General features: G+C 36.2%; 2 protein-coding genes across 3 annotated transcripts in view; one reads left to right on the top strand and one right to left on the bottom strand.

Annotated features, from left to right (window-relative positions):
- LOC114330762 (TBC1 domain family member 1) overlaps positions 1–17,847 on the bottom strand; it is a 537,565-nt gene that overhangs the window by 380,611 nt on the left and 139,107 nt on the right. The gene's annotated exons all lie outside the window — the stretch shown is intronic.
- The window catches only part of LOC114330761 (cilia- and flagella-associated protein 61-like), a 169,122-nt gene that overhangs the window by 97,457 nt on the left and 53,818 nt on the right, over positions 1–17,847 (top strand). For both annotated transcript variants that reach the window (XM_028280170.2, XM_028280171.2), the window contains exon 10: positions 9,306–9,484. In XM_028280170.2, the coding sequence (XP_028135971.1) occupies positions 9,306–9,484 (179 nt within the window). The remainder of the gene's footprint in view (positions 1–9,305; positions 9,485–17,847) is intronic.

Raw genomic sequence — 17,847 nt, 5'->3', positions numbered from 1 at the left:
GTGCAGAAAGTCATTCTTTTCCGCACGCGACTGCAGTTTGCCGAACGACGCGAAGCGGGAGTTCGGCAAGCAGTCGAGTGCGGAAAAGAGACTTTCTGCAAGAGTTAGGAACAATATTTTTTCTAAGAGTCTTTAAAAAATTACCAAATCTTAATCAATTAATTTAATTAATATGAAAGTACATACACAAATTAATTCTTTGACAAGGTTGTCAAAACCAAACTTTTAATATAATTAGCATGATGACGATCTTGGTTTCCATGACGATGATTCAAAACGACTGTTATTGTCTACCGACTTGACTTTCGAATATTATGTCAAAATAATTTTATTTCATCGAATTGTCGCGTTAATTTCATTAAAACAGAAACACAATAAGATATATTTGAAATAAATTAGTAAATAATATCTAAATATTAGTTTATTGCATGTATTATAATTACTTTAAGGCCATATTAACATATTTAAATTAACACGCGTGCGGAAAAGTAAAAAACGCGTGCGGAAAAGTAACACGCGTGCGGAAAAGTGAAACTTTCTAAAATAAAATGAGTGCGCGAAAGTAGACATTTTTGCACGCTCGTAGAAAAAACAAGTAAAAACATGAAGCTAACCTTACAAATCCTTACAGTAGGAAAAATGAAAGAATACCCATGCACGAACATATAAAACACGCTGTATTTTCCTGTCTTACATGTATTACATGTACTTGCACTGGGCAATTTTCTTTGTGACACGGTGACAGGAAAATACAGCCTGTTTTATATGTTCGTTCATGGGTATTCTTTCATTTTTCCGACTGTACATAACTACAAAGTTATTTCGTAACTTTACGTATAACGTGGCGTTATATAATGACAGTTGATACATCAGATAATAACTAAAAAGTAACGCAAGTACTTAGTTAAGTTAAATTTGTTACATTTCCACTTAAATGATACATCACAGGGCTGATATTATGTCCTGGGCTATGCGGAAGACCTGGTCATCTTATCCCAGGGCAAATTTAATAGAACAGTCAGAGATATTATGTAACTCGCTCTGAATGTAATTACAGAATGGACTTCAGATGTGGAGCTTAACGTAAGCACACAGAAATCCAAAATCTTAAAATTTACCAGGTATCTTGGGGTAACATTAGACTCGAGGCCTACTAAGAACCCGCATATAGAGCGAATAACCAAGTATCTACCTTAACTACACCTCTACCTTCATTCCTGACCCCCGGATGAAGTGTGTAGTGATGTCGTGTACTATCTGTTTCCAAAAATGTCTATCTCTGGTCATTTGTTTAATTCATTTATAGGTCTTTAGCATATTCCTGTAATTTGGTAGATCCATCTTGTTGGGGAACGTCCTCCTGATCTTCTGCCTTCTAGATTTACTTAGATCATAAGTCTTTGAATAATAAGAATTACATATTATGCATCAGTAATATGTTGGTCAAAGATGAAGCAAAAAATGTGCCATCCTCAATTAAAGCAAGGTGTAAAAATTTGCTTTCCTTGGCAAGCCTACTGGATCTCACTCCTTTACATATAATTATGTCGGAAAGCTAGGCGAGAATGAAATATTATAGACTGCGAGAAAACCTGAGCAACGTATTCGTTAGATCAGGGCATAGTAACATCATAAATGAATTTAAGGGTTGCGGAATAGAGAAGATTGTAATGATAGGACGCGGTGGAAATTTTGCATCGCACAACGTCGCAGGACGTTCTAACCCGAATCTATAATTGTCTTACAATTAAGTAGCTTCTACCCAAGTTGGAGATAGTTGGACTGAAAAACTACCCATCGAACGTGGAGTACGATAGGTCCATTCTTGTAGAAAATATACAAGATCTCCAGACATTAGTAAATCTAGCTAGTGAAGCAAGTTATCGGAGAATGAAGATAAAGTGGATGGCAGTTGGAAGGATTAATGTAGATCAAGGTGTGCTTTCTCTTGATGGAGAGGAGATAGAACGGGTAAACCATCATTTTAAATACCTTGGCAGTTGGTTAGATGTAAACTGCGACTCGGATGAAGAGATAATAACCACGATCAAAATATCACGTAAGGCTTTTATGACCTGGAAACTAGTTGTTATGTAACAAAAACCTGTCGACGAATATTTGCAAGAAGGTCCTGAAATGCTATGTGTGGTCTATCTTATTGTATGATTGTGAGACAAAGACGTTAAAAACCATAAGGCTAAACAAACTAGAAGCATTCGAATTGTGGTGCTATCAACGAATGCTAAAGATATCGTGGGTTTCGCACACTTTCAATGAAGATGTTCTCCAAATGATGAATTCAGAACGTCTGCTCATAAACATCATAAAGAGGAGAAAAACATAAAACTTCGGCCATATAATTAGAGGACCTAAATACCATCTACTTTGCCTTATAATATAAGGAAAAGTGGAGCTAAAGAGATGGATTGGTCGAAAGAGACTTTCATGGTTGCGTAATATTAGACAATGGTGAGGTTCCACAGTAGAATAATTATTTCGAACAGCAGCCGATATAGAAAGGTTGCAAGAACTCGTAAACATGATGACGGCCAACGACTATATGCAGACATGGCACCTAAAGAAGAAGAAGAAGAATGAATGATGATTTTTGAACATACAATACCCAAATATAGGCCTAAAGTAACTTTTTAAGTAGACATCAGCCCACGAGGGATGGGGCAGCAGAAACACTCAACAAAGACTTCAGGGTTATACCTGGTTACAGTATAAAGAGGGAGAGTAGAACCACTCTCCGAAAAATTGGAAGTAAAATCTGTAGTCGCGCATGGCGACCGCGCAATGTTCTTAGTCGATTTTGCCCCACTCTCGCATTGCTCGTCGCATAGAAACGTACGGGTTTTAACAGGGAAAACCCGCATCCACCACTGGTGAATTATCAATTGCGTACTGCCGGTATTACTTCTTGAGATCAAAGTGGCGACAGAGAAGTGGTTTTACTGTCCCTCTTTATACTGTGTACCTGGTACACATACAAGTGTAAAACTACGGAAGAGTCAGGCGGAGGAATATTCGATAGGGGTATAAAGTTAAACATATTTCATTAGCAGAATATAAGAGAACTCAACATTCTTGGGTTTTTGAACTGAACCGGATCAATATATGCACAGATAAGGAAAGACAGCTTTATATTTAATTCGATTTGGGGACCACCACCATCGCCTGACCTAGTTTTCTTCATTTCAATCTTCAGAGCCACCTGTGGTGTCGTGGTGTATCCCGAAGCAAACTAATTCTGGCTGTCCCACTAGGCTCAATAATATCATATTATATGCGTAGGGACGAGTTCGCGACATCTATCCAGAGAAAGAGAAAATTATTCTATGAGTCGGAATGCAGAATCCACAGATGCATATGCACAGATACTAAAGCAGCAAAGGAGGCACTCATAAGTCCGACTGTAGAAGCTAGGCTAGTGTGGAAATACTGAGAGGAACTCGACAGACTGGCGGAACATACCAGTGTCACACAGTGTTCACAGGAAAAAGCCTGGATCCGAAGGTAACAGAACACTTAAGGGGAAAATATACCTGGCCAAATATATGGTAAAATGTATGTTGTAATGGAAGATGTACAATAAGCCGATTCGCTACATTACCACCGGTTTATAATAGACAATTTCCAGGAAAAAATATCATATGATTAGTCTCTAAAAAAGCAACCACACGTATCCATGACAGTAAAATTCTCTTAGTAGTAATTCCATTGTAAATCCTCAACAATAATTTGTCTTTCCAACGCGGCAATCAGATACGAAATTGTTCCTTTTAAGAGAAGGTTCAACTTTACTAAAGCAAAATGGGAAAAATTCTCTAAAGCATTGGATCAAGAAGTTTCCCAGCTAGAACCTTGCCCTGATTCATACGATAAATTTGTAGAAATCGTAAAGCAAGTATCACGGAAACATATCCTTAGGGGTTGTCGAACTGAGTACATAGCGGGGCTCAATGAAGGATCTAATCCCCTACTTAAAATATATAAACAGCTATATGAAGAAGATCCCTTCTCGGAGGCAACAATACAGGCTGGGGAGGAAATGTTACATGCGATATCAACCAACAGAACGGAAAGGTGGTGCAAGCTGGTCACGAGTCTGGACATGAAACAAAACAGCAGACGTTCCTGGAAGCTGATCCGGAATCTTGGCAACGATCCCGCTTACCCCGGCAGTCAACCTGACAGAAGTCACAGCCGATCAGATAGCCCATCGTCTTCTAATAAACGGTAAGACGACATCAAGAAAGAACAAAGTGAGAGCTCAACGGAATATCGACGAAGAAAGAGATGTTCTAGGTACCTCTTTTTGTCTAGAGGAGATGAGAGGCGTGATCCACCAAATGAAAGATAATAAAGCGGCTGGCCTGGACGATATACGAACAGGAACTACAACAAAGGATTTCCGACTAACAGAGTTAGTGAAATATCTCCTCTAGAATAGATCCTTCTACATAACTCTCCAGTGCAAAAACAGTCGGTGGAGGGACCAAAAAAATGGGCTTCCTCAGGGAAGTGTCCTCGCGCCGACTCTATACAACATATACACCAACGACCAACCCATACACCAACAAACAAGGCAATTTATTTACGCTGATGATACAGCTGTGGCAGCTCAGGGAAGAACCTTCAATGAAGTTGAAGTGGAACTGACAGATGCCCTGGGAGACTTAGCTCTATATTACGATGAAAACCATCTGAAACCCAATCCCACAAAAACCCAGGTATGTGCTTTCCACCTTAGAAACAAGCATGCCCGAATGCCGCTCGAGGTGGAATGGCGTGTTCAGATGCTGGAACACAACGAGACGCCAAAATACCTCGGCGTACGTCTGGATAGAACTCTGTCTTACCGATACCACTGTCAAGATGTCAACAAGAAAGTAAGTGCCAGAAATAATATCATCCGCAAGCTAACTAATACAAAATGGGGAGCACAACCACACACTCTTCGCACTTCTGCCTTAGCATTATGTTTTTTTGGCTGCGGAGTTTGTAGCACCAGTATGGGCAAACTCTGCTAACGCAAAGAACGTCGACGTGGCTCTAAATGAAAGGGTCCGTATAATATCGGGTTGCCTTAAACCGACACCTATCGAAGAGGTATACCCCATAGCTGGGATTGCTCCATTACCTATCAGGAGGAAGGTCACGTCAGAGGTAGAACGAAAAAGCAGGAGACGGACCGAAGACACCCCTTACATGACCACCAAACTCAGCCAAGTAGACTAAGATCTCGGAAAAGCTTTCTGAAAACATCAAGATCCATCCCCGAAGCGCCAGAGATGCGCCGAATACACCTATGGCAAGCGTCAGCTACCGCAACACATTATTTTCCTCCCTCAGGTGAAATGGCTGCTGGACACAATTTACCGTATCCGACTTGGAAAGCGCTCAGCAGACTAAGAACCGGCGTTTCACGTTGAGCTAGTAACCTGAAAAAATGGGGATACCAGGAGGACGATACCTGCGACTGTGGCGCGGTTCAGACCAGCCGGCATCTACTATCATGCACAGAAATGAGAGAGACCTGCATAGAAGAAGACTTAATTTTAGCAAATGACAGGGCCATCTATGTGGCCAACCATTGGAAATACAGAATTTAAAGTTGTTGATATTCCGGACACGGAAAGTAAGTAGGCATTGTAAATCCTGAGCAAAAATCTGGGTAAGAGGAAAGCTCATAATACTATCTCGACATCAAACTCTAATTTTATACGTAGCTTGGATATCATCAATATTTGATCTGAATCATGGTCAGCTCCCCTATAGGTTCCGAGTTCCGACATCAGTTATTTTCCTAGGTACTTAAGTTCTATCAAGGTTTGATCGATTTAGTTTCAGATGTTTTCGTCCGATATTTTCCACAAATGTTTAGAGATTGTTTTGTGTTCAAATTAGATACTCATTGCTCATTATTTTTATCTTCTTGTCTAGTGGGACACCTATTAATTTCATCTTATTCTCATTGCTTTCTAGATGTTTACTTTGACCGTCCATGATTTTTTTATGCCTCTCTTAATTTCCATCTTTATATTTCTATCTCCTATTACAATTTTAATTCCATACTTGAGAATTTTGTTGGCATTATATTTAATTTTCACGCAAAGTTTATCATTTATTTCCTTATCTTTATCATCTGAAGGGGCACGTAGATAATTAGAACGTATTTCTGAGTCTTGCCTGATATTCGCAGCCTACATATTCTTGCAGAATGGTTTCAAAATGAAGTATGGCTCCCTGTAATCCTGTAATCGATAACCTACTTGAAAGCCTATTTCCTTATTCTGTCTATCAATATCTTCATTATTGAAATACTTATGTTTATCATTGTTACACTACTACTGTTCTCCTTCATTTCTTGCCTTAACAAATATCTTAATTACTTTATCACTCGTGCTATTGTTTTCGCACTATGGAACATTAGACAAAGTCATAAGAGAGAGAAATACGTCAAGTAGAAAAGCCATCACAATGTTTAACAGCATTTTATAGGACCAGTCCATCAGCAAAAAAATAAAAAGTGGATATATGAGACTGTAGTGAAAAGCATCACTTTATACAGCTGTGAGGTATGGCCACTGAAGGAAAGAACACTGGCAACGCTGAGAGCAACGGAAATCGATTTTTTGAGAAGACCAGCAGGAAGAACTTGAAGAGAAAGGATTACCAACGAACGCATTAGAGAAATAATGGGAATCAAACGAACAATCACGGATGACTTATCAACAAAACAACTTATCTGGTTCGGACATATACAAAGAATGGATGAACAACGAATACCAAAGGAAATACTACAATGGTAACCAGAAGGAAATATAAAACGAGGTAGACCGAGAAAAAGTTGGAGCAAAGGAATAGACAAAGAGCTGAGAGAAATAGACATAGAAGACAACCTATGGAAAAACCGGATGAAGTGGCCATTGGAAGTCGGAAACTGCGGACAACGTTATAAACCGACATGTAGTACCCAGTAGTAGGTATTTTTTTTGCATAATACCTACATCTTTTGCTGATTTTTATTAATTGTAATTTTTTAAAGATTTTGTAGGATAGTTGTTTTTTAATTTTAGAAGTTGATAATATTCTTTATGCACGACCGGGTGGTAAAGTCGCCCGTGGGCTTCTTTATCGCCCGCCAGACGGTAATATTAGATGGCGGGAGTGGTTAGTGAAACACAAAGTTTCTATTTATTGTATTTTATTTTAATAAAGGAATTATAACTTTAGAAATCAAACATAAGTTTCCAACATCTACACTGACCGGCAAAAAAAACGGCCACCCCACAAAATCGATCATTTTTGATATCTCGAATTTCCTAAACCTGCTGTCCGATTTAAGTGATTTTTTAAATATTTTATAGCCTTCATCTTTAACAATATCGCTGTAATAATATTGTTGCTAAATAGGTAAATTATCATTGTATACCAGGTGCACCAATCAAACTGTGTTTTTTCTCAAAGTTCACCACACCCTGTGGAATATTCTAGCATTTATAAAATACAGAAATTAAAACCCAACTCTAGCCTTAGGGTTTCTTAACATTCTGTTTTTTGATTCATTCGCTTATGATGGATAATAAAAAAGTTAGGTACTTGAACAACTAGCCATGTTTTTCATCAATACAGGGTGTTTCTAAATAAGTGCGACAAACTTTAAGGGTTAATTCTGCATGAAAAAATAATGACCGTTTGCTTTATAAACATATGTCCGCAAATGCTTCGTTTACGAAATACGGGATGTTAAATTTTTTCTTACAAACTGACGATTTATTTATTGTTCTAAAAATCGGTTGAGATATGGAAATGCAATTTAGTAGGTTTTAAGAGGTTGTTCCTGCGCATTATTTGACGTACAATTAAGAATTTTACATTCACCATTGGCATGCATACGGGTAAAATTACCCGTCATATTACCCGTATGCACTCCAATGGAGAATATAAAATTTTTAATAGCATGTTAAAAAATGTGCAATAACTGTCTCTTAAAACCCATTAAATTTCATTTGCATACCTCAGCCGGTTTTAGAGCAATAAATAAATCGTCAGTTGGTAAGAAACAATTTAACATCCCGTATCTCGGAAAAGAAGCTTTTTGCGGACATATTTTTATAAAGCAAACGGTCATTATTTTTTCATGCAGAATTACACCTTAAAGTTTGTCGCAATTATTTATAAACACCCTGTATTGATGAAGAACATGGCTAGTTGTTAAAGTACCTAACTTTTTTATTATCCAACATAAGCGAATAAATCAAAAAACAGAATGTGACGAAAACCTGAGGCTATAGTTGGGTTTTAATTTTAGTATTTTATAAATGCTAGAATATTCCACAGGGTGTGGTGAACTTTGAGAAAAAAAACAACAGTTTGAGTGGTACACCCGGTATACAATGATAATTTACCTCTCTAGCAACAATATTATTACAGCGATATTGTTAAAGAATAAGGCTGTAAAATTTTAAAAAATCACTTAAATCGGACAACAGGTTTAGGAAATTCGAGACATCAAAATTACCCATTTTGTGGGGTGGCCGTTTTTTGTGCCGGTCAGTGTATAATGTTATATTTGTAACACAATTATTTATAGAAATGTTAGGATTTGCTACTTTGCTCTGTTGTAAGTTAAATTCATCGTAGACCTTATCGTATATTTTCTTAGATTTAGCGGGTAGTAAACTTAATTTTGCACCTTCTGCTGCTTTAAAAATTTCCGATGGTGTTCCAGAAAATGTTTCATCGTCACTAGTTTCCATTATAAAAGAACTTCTTAAAAAATATATTATGAAACTTTCAATACGATAAATAATGGCGACTTACTATTCTTGACTTATTTACTTTGTTGCTGCGAACATAGCTATCGAGATTACTGTTCTATCGTATTATTATTTCTTACGCATATTTCTTTCAATATGACATTTTTTATTAACTAACCAATAAAAATGATTCGGTGAATTGTTATACAGGATGAGTTTTATAAATTGAGCTATAAAATTCATGCAACTTTTGAAACGGTATTTATAATAAATTGCTCGCAAAAGGTGGAAAGAAAAAGAAGCATTAAAAAATAATCACTAAGACGACTGTGCAAGGAATTTTGTACCTGTATTAATAAATGATCATTAAAACGGTCGTGCATAAAAATTTGTATGTATTTCGGGCGTAAACAGCATTTATGGACCATGCACCTTACGTGTTAATAGCCCTCGCCTATCGGCTCGGGCTCTTACTTACACGTCGCGGTCCATAAACGCCTATTTTACGCCCTTGATACATAAATAACTATTTTGTAGGTTACGTATAATAATATTACTATGGTATGTCCAAATGGGTTGTCACACAAAAAAATATCAAATAAAATTAAAGAAGGATTTATGGTAAAAAAGAATTTTATGGATGCAAGATATATGGATATGATAAGTCTTAAAACATATGTCAATTTTGTTCTGGGAAAAGTTACGAAAATAGACAGGTACTGTTTTTTGGATCATTATTATTTATTCGACGTTCTAGGTGTATTACCTTGACGTATGAGGCACCTAGAATAATAATGGTCTAAATCCACTATTTTAGAAATTCTCGCCATCAACGTGAAAGGTATCATTCTATACTCGGTTCGCTGATCCAGTAACGGTCTAGTTAATTTGGTAATTTATTTTTGCTATGTTGGATAAATTTTGATCTCCAGGCTCTGGCTGGAAATTACTATACAACCAAGCATACGTGCTCAAACATCATCATCATCATCAACATCGTTACAACTACTCCTCGGAGTCTTTGTCGCGTTTACTATTGACTTCCCTGTTTGTCGGTCCTGTGCCACTATTTCCCATTGTCTTACTCCCATTTTCTCCAGATCTTCTCTGACTGCATCGTTCCACATTTTTCTAGGTTGTTGTACTACAGACTTTCTCCCATCTGGTCTTTCCCAAAACACATTATTTTATAAGTCGATTGTCGTTATTGCGTATCACATGCCCTGCCCATCTTAGTCTATTGGCCCTTACATATACGACTAGATTTTCCTTTCCGAAGAAAGGCTCTAACTCGTTATTGTATCTGCGCCTCCATTCGTTTGTAAAGTTTGTTTAGCAGTAAATGGTTGACTTCAATTAGTGCGGTCGTAAATATTATTAAATTTATCTGACTTTTGACAATTAACACTGACTAGATGGTACTCCTATAATAAAGCAAAGGATCCACAAAATTTACAATACTTACGACGACAAAAATAAAAAAACGGATGTAAAATAATAATATATTGCTTTGGCTTATACAGTGAGCACGTAAAGGTTGGAATAAATTCATTTTCTCGAAGATGGACGATTTTGGAAAAAAATCCTGAAAAAAGTAAATTTTTATTTTTAAATTACGACTTTTTGAGATATATATTATAGTAGTGACGTCATCCATCTGGGCGTGATGGCGTCATCGATGATTTTTTTAAATGAAAATAAGGATCGTGTGATAGCTCATTTGAAAGGTAATTCAATTCTCTATTCAGTAGTATAAACATTATCATAATTATATATACAGGGTGTCCAAAAACTCTTTTTTGAATTAAATTTATTGACATAAAAGGAAGAATGTGTGTAATTTATTTAATTCAAAATTCATTTTACTGCTATCATAAAACAGGAAAAAATGTTTATTTGGCCGATAAATATTGTTTTTTGCTTAAATTCAATATTAAAGCAGCCACCCACCAGCCTCGTGACTCGTGACAGTTTAAACATTTAATTTAGGCGAAAATCCATGATTATTTTTTAAAAAACATTTTTTTCTGTTTTCTGAGAGCAGTAAAATGTATTTTGAATTAAATAAATTACATACATTCTTCTTTTTATGTCAATAAATTTAATCCAAAAAAATTTTTTTGACACCCTCTATAAATAATTATGTTAATGTTTATATTACTGAATAGAGAATTGGATTACCTTTCAAATGAGCTATCACACGACCCCAATTCTCATTTAAAAAAATCATCGATGGCGTCATCACTCCGAGATGAGTGACGTCACTAGTATGATATATAGGCCAAAAAGTCGCAATTTAAAAATAAAAATTGACCTGTTTTGAGATTTTTTTCCAAAATCGTCCATTCTCGAGAAAATTAATTTATTCCAACCTTTACGTGCTCACTGTATACCCGAAATTAATGTTTTCAAATGAGTTTTAAAATAAATTGAATCTATTTTAATTGCTAATATTATAGAAAACAAACATTCAAACATATTTAAATTTTACCTGAAACCGGGCCTTTTATACTATTGAAGTACCAGTACAAGTATTGACCATTGAAGTCAACCATTTACTGCTAAACAAACTTTAAGGCTGTCTCTGCAAGGGCCAATATATAACTCGAAGAATTTTACGTTCCCACACTAGCAATTTATTTACTTCTCTTTTTGTAAGCTTCCATGTTTCGCTTCCATACGCGACGGCTGGTCGTGTTATGGTCTGGATTTTTGCACCTCGTGAGAGAAGTTTCGACTTCATTTTAGATATTGCATTGTAAATAAAGATCTACTTCCCGCTATTATCCGCGTTTCAACTTCTCGTTATATTTTGTTGTCATTGGTGATTGTTGCTCCTACATATTTAGATTCTTTAACTACTTCGAAGTTATATGATCATTTATAGTAATTTTTTGCCTTATTCGCCATCGTTCTTATTTTGAATCAACCATGTATTTTGTTTTGTCTTCATTTATATTTATTGCAGCTTCTTCGAAACTCATGGAAATATCGGCGCACATGGATTCGCTCCCAACTCCTATAAAACCACTTTTATTGTACACGAGTTGGCTCCGAAACTCATACCCGAAAGTTAAGTTATGACCGAAGTGTTAGGTCTTCCTACCTGAACCCGGGAGCGAATCCATGTGCAGCCGAAAATATGCTTAACTTCTAACGTTGATTGTGCTACTGCATCGAGGTCATCGGCAAAGGTTAGTACGATGTTTGCTCCACGAGCAACTGTGTCTGGTTTGATTTTTGGATAAATTTTTCTCATGGCATAGTATAAGGCAAGGTTAATAACAACAATGGGGACAACGGGATCTCCTGTCTCAGTTCAGAATTTACGCAGAAAGCATTTGATGTTTTCTCCCTATTCTAACTTGTGCAAAGGAGCTACTTACACATATTTGCGTCACCGCAGCTAGTTTGTTCCCACTTCTCTGCGATAGCCCTGCGGTATACGCTGTGAGCTCGTACGTAGAGGGGATAGTTACAAATTCGCGAACGCCAGTAGTGACAAGTTTGTAAACGTTTACCGGAAATTTGACATAAATGTCAAAGTGATTAATTTAAAATTAAAATTAAAAACATTAATTATAAACAATATTAGTTGGTCAAAGCTGTGGTATATATTTTTACCTTAAATATAGTTACGTTTTAAATACTGAATTTAAGTTTTTTTAATGTTCCATAATATCTAATTATAAATAATCTATTATAATCTTAGCTCCATCTACACGATTATTGTCAAAGTATCCGAAGTAAGAAATTGATATTTTATCAATAGAACGTCAAAATGGTTAGAAAAATCTTTAAAAAATCTATTACAATTTAATTACTTTTTTGCGTTGTAAATATTAAGCGATAACAATTAAATAATAAATTTAAAAATTACCAGTAAAAGTTGAATTAGTAACCGCTAGGAGCGACACCAGCGAAGCTCAGAGCGTATACGCTGTGAGCTCGTACGTAGAAGGGATATTTACAAATTCTCGAGCGCCAGTAGTGACAAGTCTGTAAACGATTACTGGAAATTTGACATAAATGTCAAAGTGATTAATTTAAAATTAAAATTAAAAACATTAATTATAAAAAGTATTAGTTTGTCAAAGCTGTGTTATATATTTTTACCTTAAATATACAATACGTTTTAAATACTGAATTTAAGTTTTTTTAATGTTCCGTAATATCTAATTATAAATTAATATATTAATCTTACCGCCATCTATACGATAATTGTGAAAGTATCCGAAGTAAGAAATTCATATTTTATCAATAGAACCTCAAAATGATTAGCAAAATCTTAAAAAAATCGATTATAATTTAATTACTTTTTTGCGTTGTAAATATTAAGCGATAACAATTAAATAATAAATTTAAAAATTACCAGTGAAAGTTGATTAGTAATCCGCCAGGAGCGACACCAGCGAAGCTCACAGCGTATAGGGCATGTTTTCATGTAGGCGGTTTGCCAGCGGTTGACGCCGCTGTTAGCCGACGTTTGCATAGTACACATGAGAGCGATTGAATGGCGGTCTCATTCCTCCCCTAGTAAACTTACAACCGCCGCGATTTGACGACGGAAAGGTTGCATATTATGTTCGATTCCATTTGTTTCTTGGCAACTCGAACCGTGGCGGTTGGGGTTTTCAGGTAAACCGCGGCGTCAAACGTTGGCAAACCGCCCTATCTGAACAAGGCCTTAGATTGACCGGTGTGCACATATTGATTGTGATTGTAACGTGTACGGCACGTTTATAAAGTTCGAAACAATTAAATGGAGTGATTTGTGAATGTTCGCGAGAATATTAAAAATCAATTAAATGTTTTCTCTATTTTTGAGAAAAATAAATTTTAAATGAAAAGTGCTGGTCGTCTTAAACTAAATTTGTTAATTTTACGAATGTAACAAAATGCAAAAAAGGGATTTAAAATAGAGATTTATGAAAAAACTGTCTAGTTGTGTAGTAAGTGTGCTACTAGCAATACCCTTTACTGTTTTCCGTGATTACTATTATAAGAATTACCTACTTATTCATTCATCAGAAAAAATTAAAAAGCATCAACATTCAAAGTCACATACTATACCAGCTAAAGTAAGTTTCAATTTATTAGGTAAATAAGATATTCGGCAATAACTAAATAGTGCATACCCATTAAATATTCAAAAAACATAATGAACAAATAAAGAATAATAGGTATGTCTTATCAAAACTCTGTCAAATTTTCTGGTGCTTTTGAGCATTCTTTCCGCGGCCATGATGAAAGAAAGGATTCATTAAATCCTGGTACATTTAGAGGAATTATAAATTTTTCTGCCGAATTGGATTTAGCTCTCAAAGACATTTGAAGGAAACTATTGTGTTTAAATGAACGTCAAAAGACATTCAAAATGATTTACTCGTATGCTTTCAGTGTGTCAGACACATATCATAAAGGGAACTGCCTCTTCAAAGTTGGTTTCCATTGGGAGTTATGAAACAAAAACATTTCAAATATTGTTCAAATGGTTACAGTTTATCGTTACACTTTACAAAACGGAACCCCTGTTGAAAGATTTTGGACTTTTTTAAAACCAAATAACCACGATACTGTTTCCTTAGCTAGCTGCATAGAAGAATCTTTATTACTGTCTCAGGCACAAATATAAATATTAATGTACTCATATGTTTTGCTAATTTGAGAGACATTAGCCTCATAGACGAAGCAACGAAGCATTAAACCTAGGAATTTTGTGCAGTAAGATGAATCGTCATGCAACTTTTTGCATTCGATTAGAGAGAGTGTCAGGCAACTTTGTGAACTAAATTCATCTAGGGCAAAAAATTTTGTGCATAAGAAAATGCATTTTAAAATTGCATCTCGAAGAGGTGAAAATGAAAAATTTAGAACTCGGGCAATATTGATGGAAATGAGTTCAATTTTTATAATCGGGGGTTTTGGGGATCGCTGCGTACGAATTTCATATCGGCGATGGTCTCCAAGGTACCTGGTGCCCACGGTGGAACTCGTCGCCTAGAGTTTTACGTTATAATCATTAAAAATCAGTCAATATGCATTACTCGGGGGGTTTTGGGGTCGCCGGCCACGAATTTAGTGTTGGCGATGGTCTCTAAGATACCTGGTGCCCAGGGTGGAATTTGTCGCCTGGAGTTTTATGTAATAATCATTCAAAATCAGTAAATAACCATTACTCTGAGGGTTTTGGGGGTCGCTGAACAAGAGTTTCATGTGGTCGATGGTCTCCAAGATACCTGGTGCACAGGGTGGAGCTCGTCGTCTGGAGTATTATGTTAAAATTATTCCAAATCATTTAAAACCATTACGCGGGGGGTTTTGGAGGTCGCTAAGCACGAATTTCATGACGGCGATGGTCTCCTGTATACCTGGTGCCCAGGGTGGAACTCGTCGCCTGGAGTTATATGTTATAATCATTCAAAATCAGTCAATATCCATTACTCTGAGGATTTTGGGGGTCGCTGAACAATAATTGCATGTGTTCGATGGTCTCCAAGATACCTGGTGCCCAAAGTGGAACTCATCGTCTAGAGTTTTATATTATAATTATTACAAATCATTTAAAACCATTACTCGGGGAGTTTTGGGGGTCGCTGAACATGAATTTCATGACGGTGATGGTCTCCAAGGTACCTGGTTCCCAGGGTGGAACTCGTCGCCTGGAGTTTTATGGTATAATTAGACAAAATCAGTCAATAGCCATTACTATGAAGGTTTTATTGGTCGTTGGGCATCAATTTCATGTTGGCAATGGTCTTCAAGGTAGGTATACAATAATCTAAAAAATAGGTGTTAAATTAAATGTTAGTGCACGTATTCATAATCAATTTATTTGTATAATATAATAAAAAATTAATAAAAAGTAAAATAAAATAAAAAAATATATTTACTTACTTGAAGTTACACAAGTTTCTCTCTTCCGCAATTTCGAAAACCAAAATTATAAAACAGCGCAGCTATTGACTGTTGATAATGAAAATTCCTTTAATACCAATCTTAAACAGCTTGATATTATAATATTATTATTTATTCTGTAATTAACAAAACTAATAATTATAAAATATGACTTTTCCAAAACACCAACATTAAAAACTTACTTTGCTTTAAATACGGTATCACTTTTTAGATGTTTTTTTTTATAATTTTTATAATATAAAATTTTTTATAAATTTTTAAAAGAAAGAAGTACATAAAAGTGTAGCTTGGAGGTATTCACATATATACTATGCTTTGTTTTTAAACTAGGAGCAGTAAAATAAAAACACAGATTCACACCCAAGAAAGTCAATAGAAAAATCACCATATACATCTTCTTTCTTGGTTGATCATATCGGCCTTCGACGGTAATCCATCAACATTATATTATACTAATACGTCGCTAAAGAATTTAACAACCACTGTTTTTTTATATAAAAGCAGACTAGAAATCTAAAAATTAAAATAATACCGCAGAAAACACAAAAACTCGCTGATATAACTTAATTACAAAATTTTAAAATAATTTTTAAATAGGTAATTTTTTAGGATATAATATAAAAGTGTTTTAAGAAAAATTATTAATGAAAAATATATTTAGCGACTCCCAAAACACCGAAGTAATGGATATTGACTAATTTTGAATGAATATAACATAAAACTGCAGGCGACGAGTTCCACCCCTAGGCACCAGGTACTTTGGAGACAATCGCCGACATGAAATTCGTACTCAGAGACCCCAAAAACCCCCGAGTAATGGTTATTGACTGGTTTTGAATGGTTACAACATAAAACTCCAGGCGACGAGTTTCACCCTGGGCACCAGGTAACTTAGAGACCATCTCCGACATGAAATTCGTACTAAGGTACCCCCAAGACCCCCAGATTAATGGTTTTCACTGATTTTGAATAATTATGACATAAAACTCCAGGCGATTAGTTGCACCCTGGGAACCAGGTACCTTGGAGACCACCGCCAACATTAAATTGTGTTTAGCGACTCCAAAACCCCCCGAGTAATGGTTATTGACTGATTTTGAATGGTTATAACATAAAACGCTAGGCAAAGAGTTCCAACCCTTGGCACCAGGTACCTTGGGCACCATTGCCGACATGAAATTCGTACTCAGGGACCCTCAAAACCACCAGGGTAATAGTTTTTGACTAATTTTGAATAATTATAACTAAAAACTCTTGGCGATGAGTTCCACTTTAGGTACCAGGTATCTTGGAGACCACCGCCGACATTAAATTCGTGGTCAGCGACTCCAAAAACCGCCGTGTAATGGAGATTGACTAATTTTTAATTATTATAACATAAAACTCTAGGCGACGAGTTCCACACTGGAAACCAGGTACCTTGGAGACCATCGCCGACATGAAATTCGTTCTCAGCGACCCCCAAAACCCCCAGGGTAATAGTTTTTGGCTGTTTTGGATAAGTATAACTAGAAACTCTAGGCGACGAGTTCCACCCTAGGCACCAGGTATCTTGGATGCCATCGCCAACATTAAATTCGTGGCCGGCGACCCCAAAAACCCCCCGACTAATGGAGATTGACTGATTTTTAATGATTGTAACATAAAACTCTAGGCGACGAGTTCCACCGTGGGCACCAGGTACCTTGGAGACCATCGCCGATATGAAATTCGTGCTCAGCGATCCCCAAAACCCTCGATATAAAAATTCAACTCATTTCCGTCAATATTTCCCAAGTTCTAAATTTTTCATTTTCACCTCTTCGAGATGCACTTTTAAAATGCATTTTCTTATGCACAAAAATGCTTGCCCTAGATGAATTTAGTTCACAAAGTTGCCTGAGACTCTCTCTAATCGAATGCAAAAAGTTCCATGACGATTCATCTTACTGCACAAAACTCCTGGGTTTTAGGCTTTTTAGTGCTTCGCTGCTTCGTCTACAGAGAATCGTCTTATTATGACATTAGATGAAGGTGTAAGAAATCAGGTTCCAGCAGCATCTGCTGCAAGATGTAATTTTAAAATTAGAACGGTGAACATGGTGTATGAAAGTAGAGAAGCCCTAAAGAGTGGAAAGAATAAAATCCACATCCAGGCAATCAGATACCATAACAAATGCAG

This window comes from Diabrotica virgifera, chromosome 4, assembly GCF_917563875.1.
Source record: "Diabrotica virgifera virgifera chromosome 4, PGI_DIABVI_V3a".
NCBI classification, from domain to species: Eukaryota; Metazoa; Arthropoda; class Insecta; order Coleoptera; family Chrysomelidae; genus Diabrotica; species Diabrotica virgifera.
The sequence above is the reverse complement of the archived record's forward strand: the minus strand, read 5'-3'. Positions and strand labels throughout refer to the sequence as shown.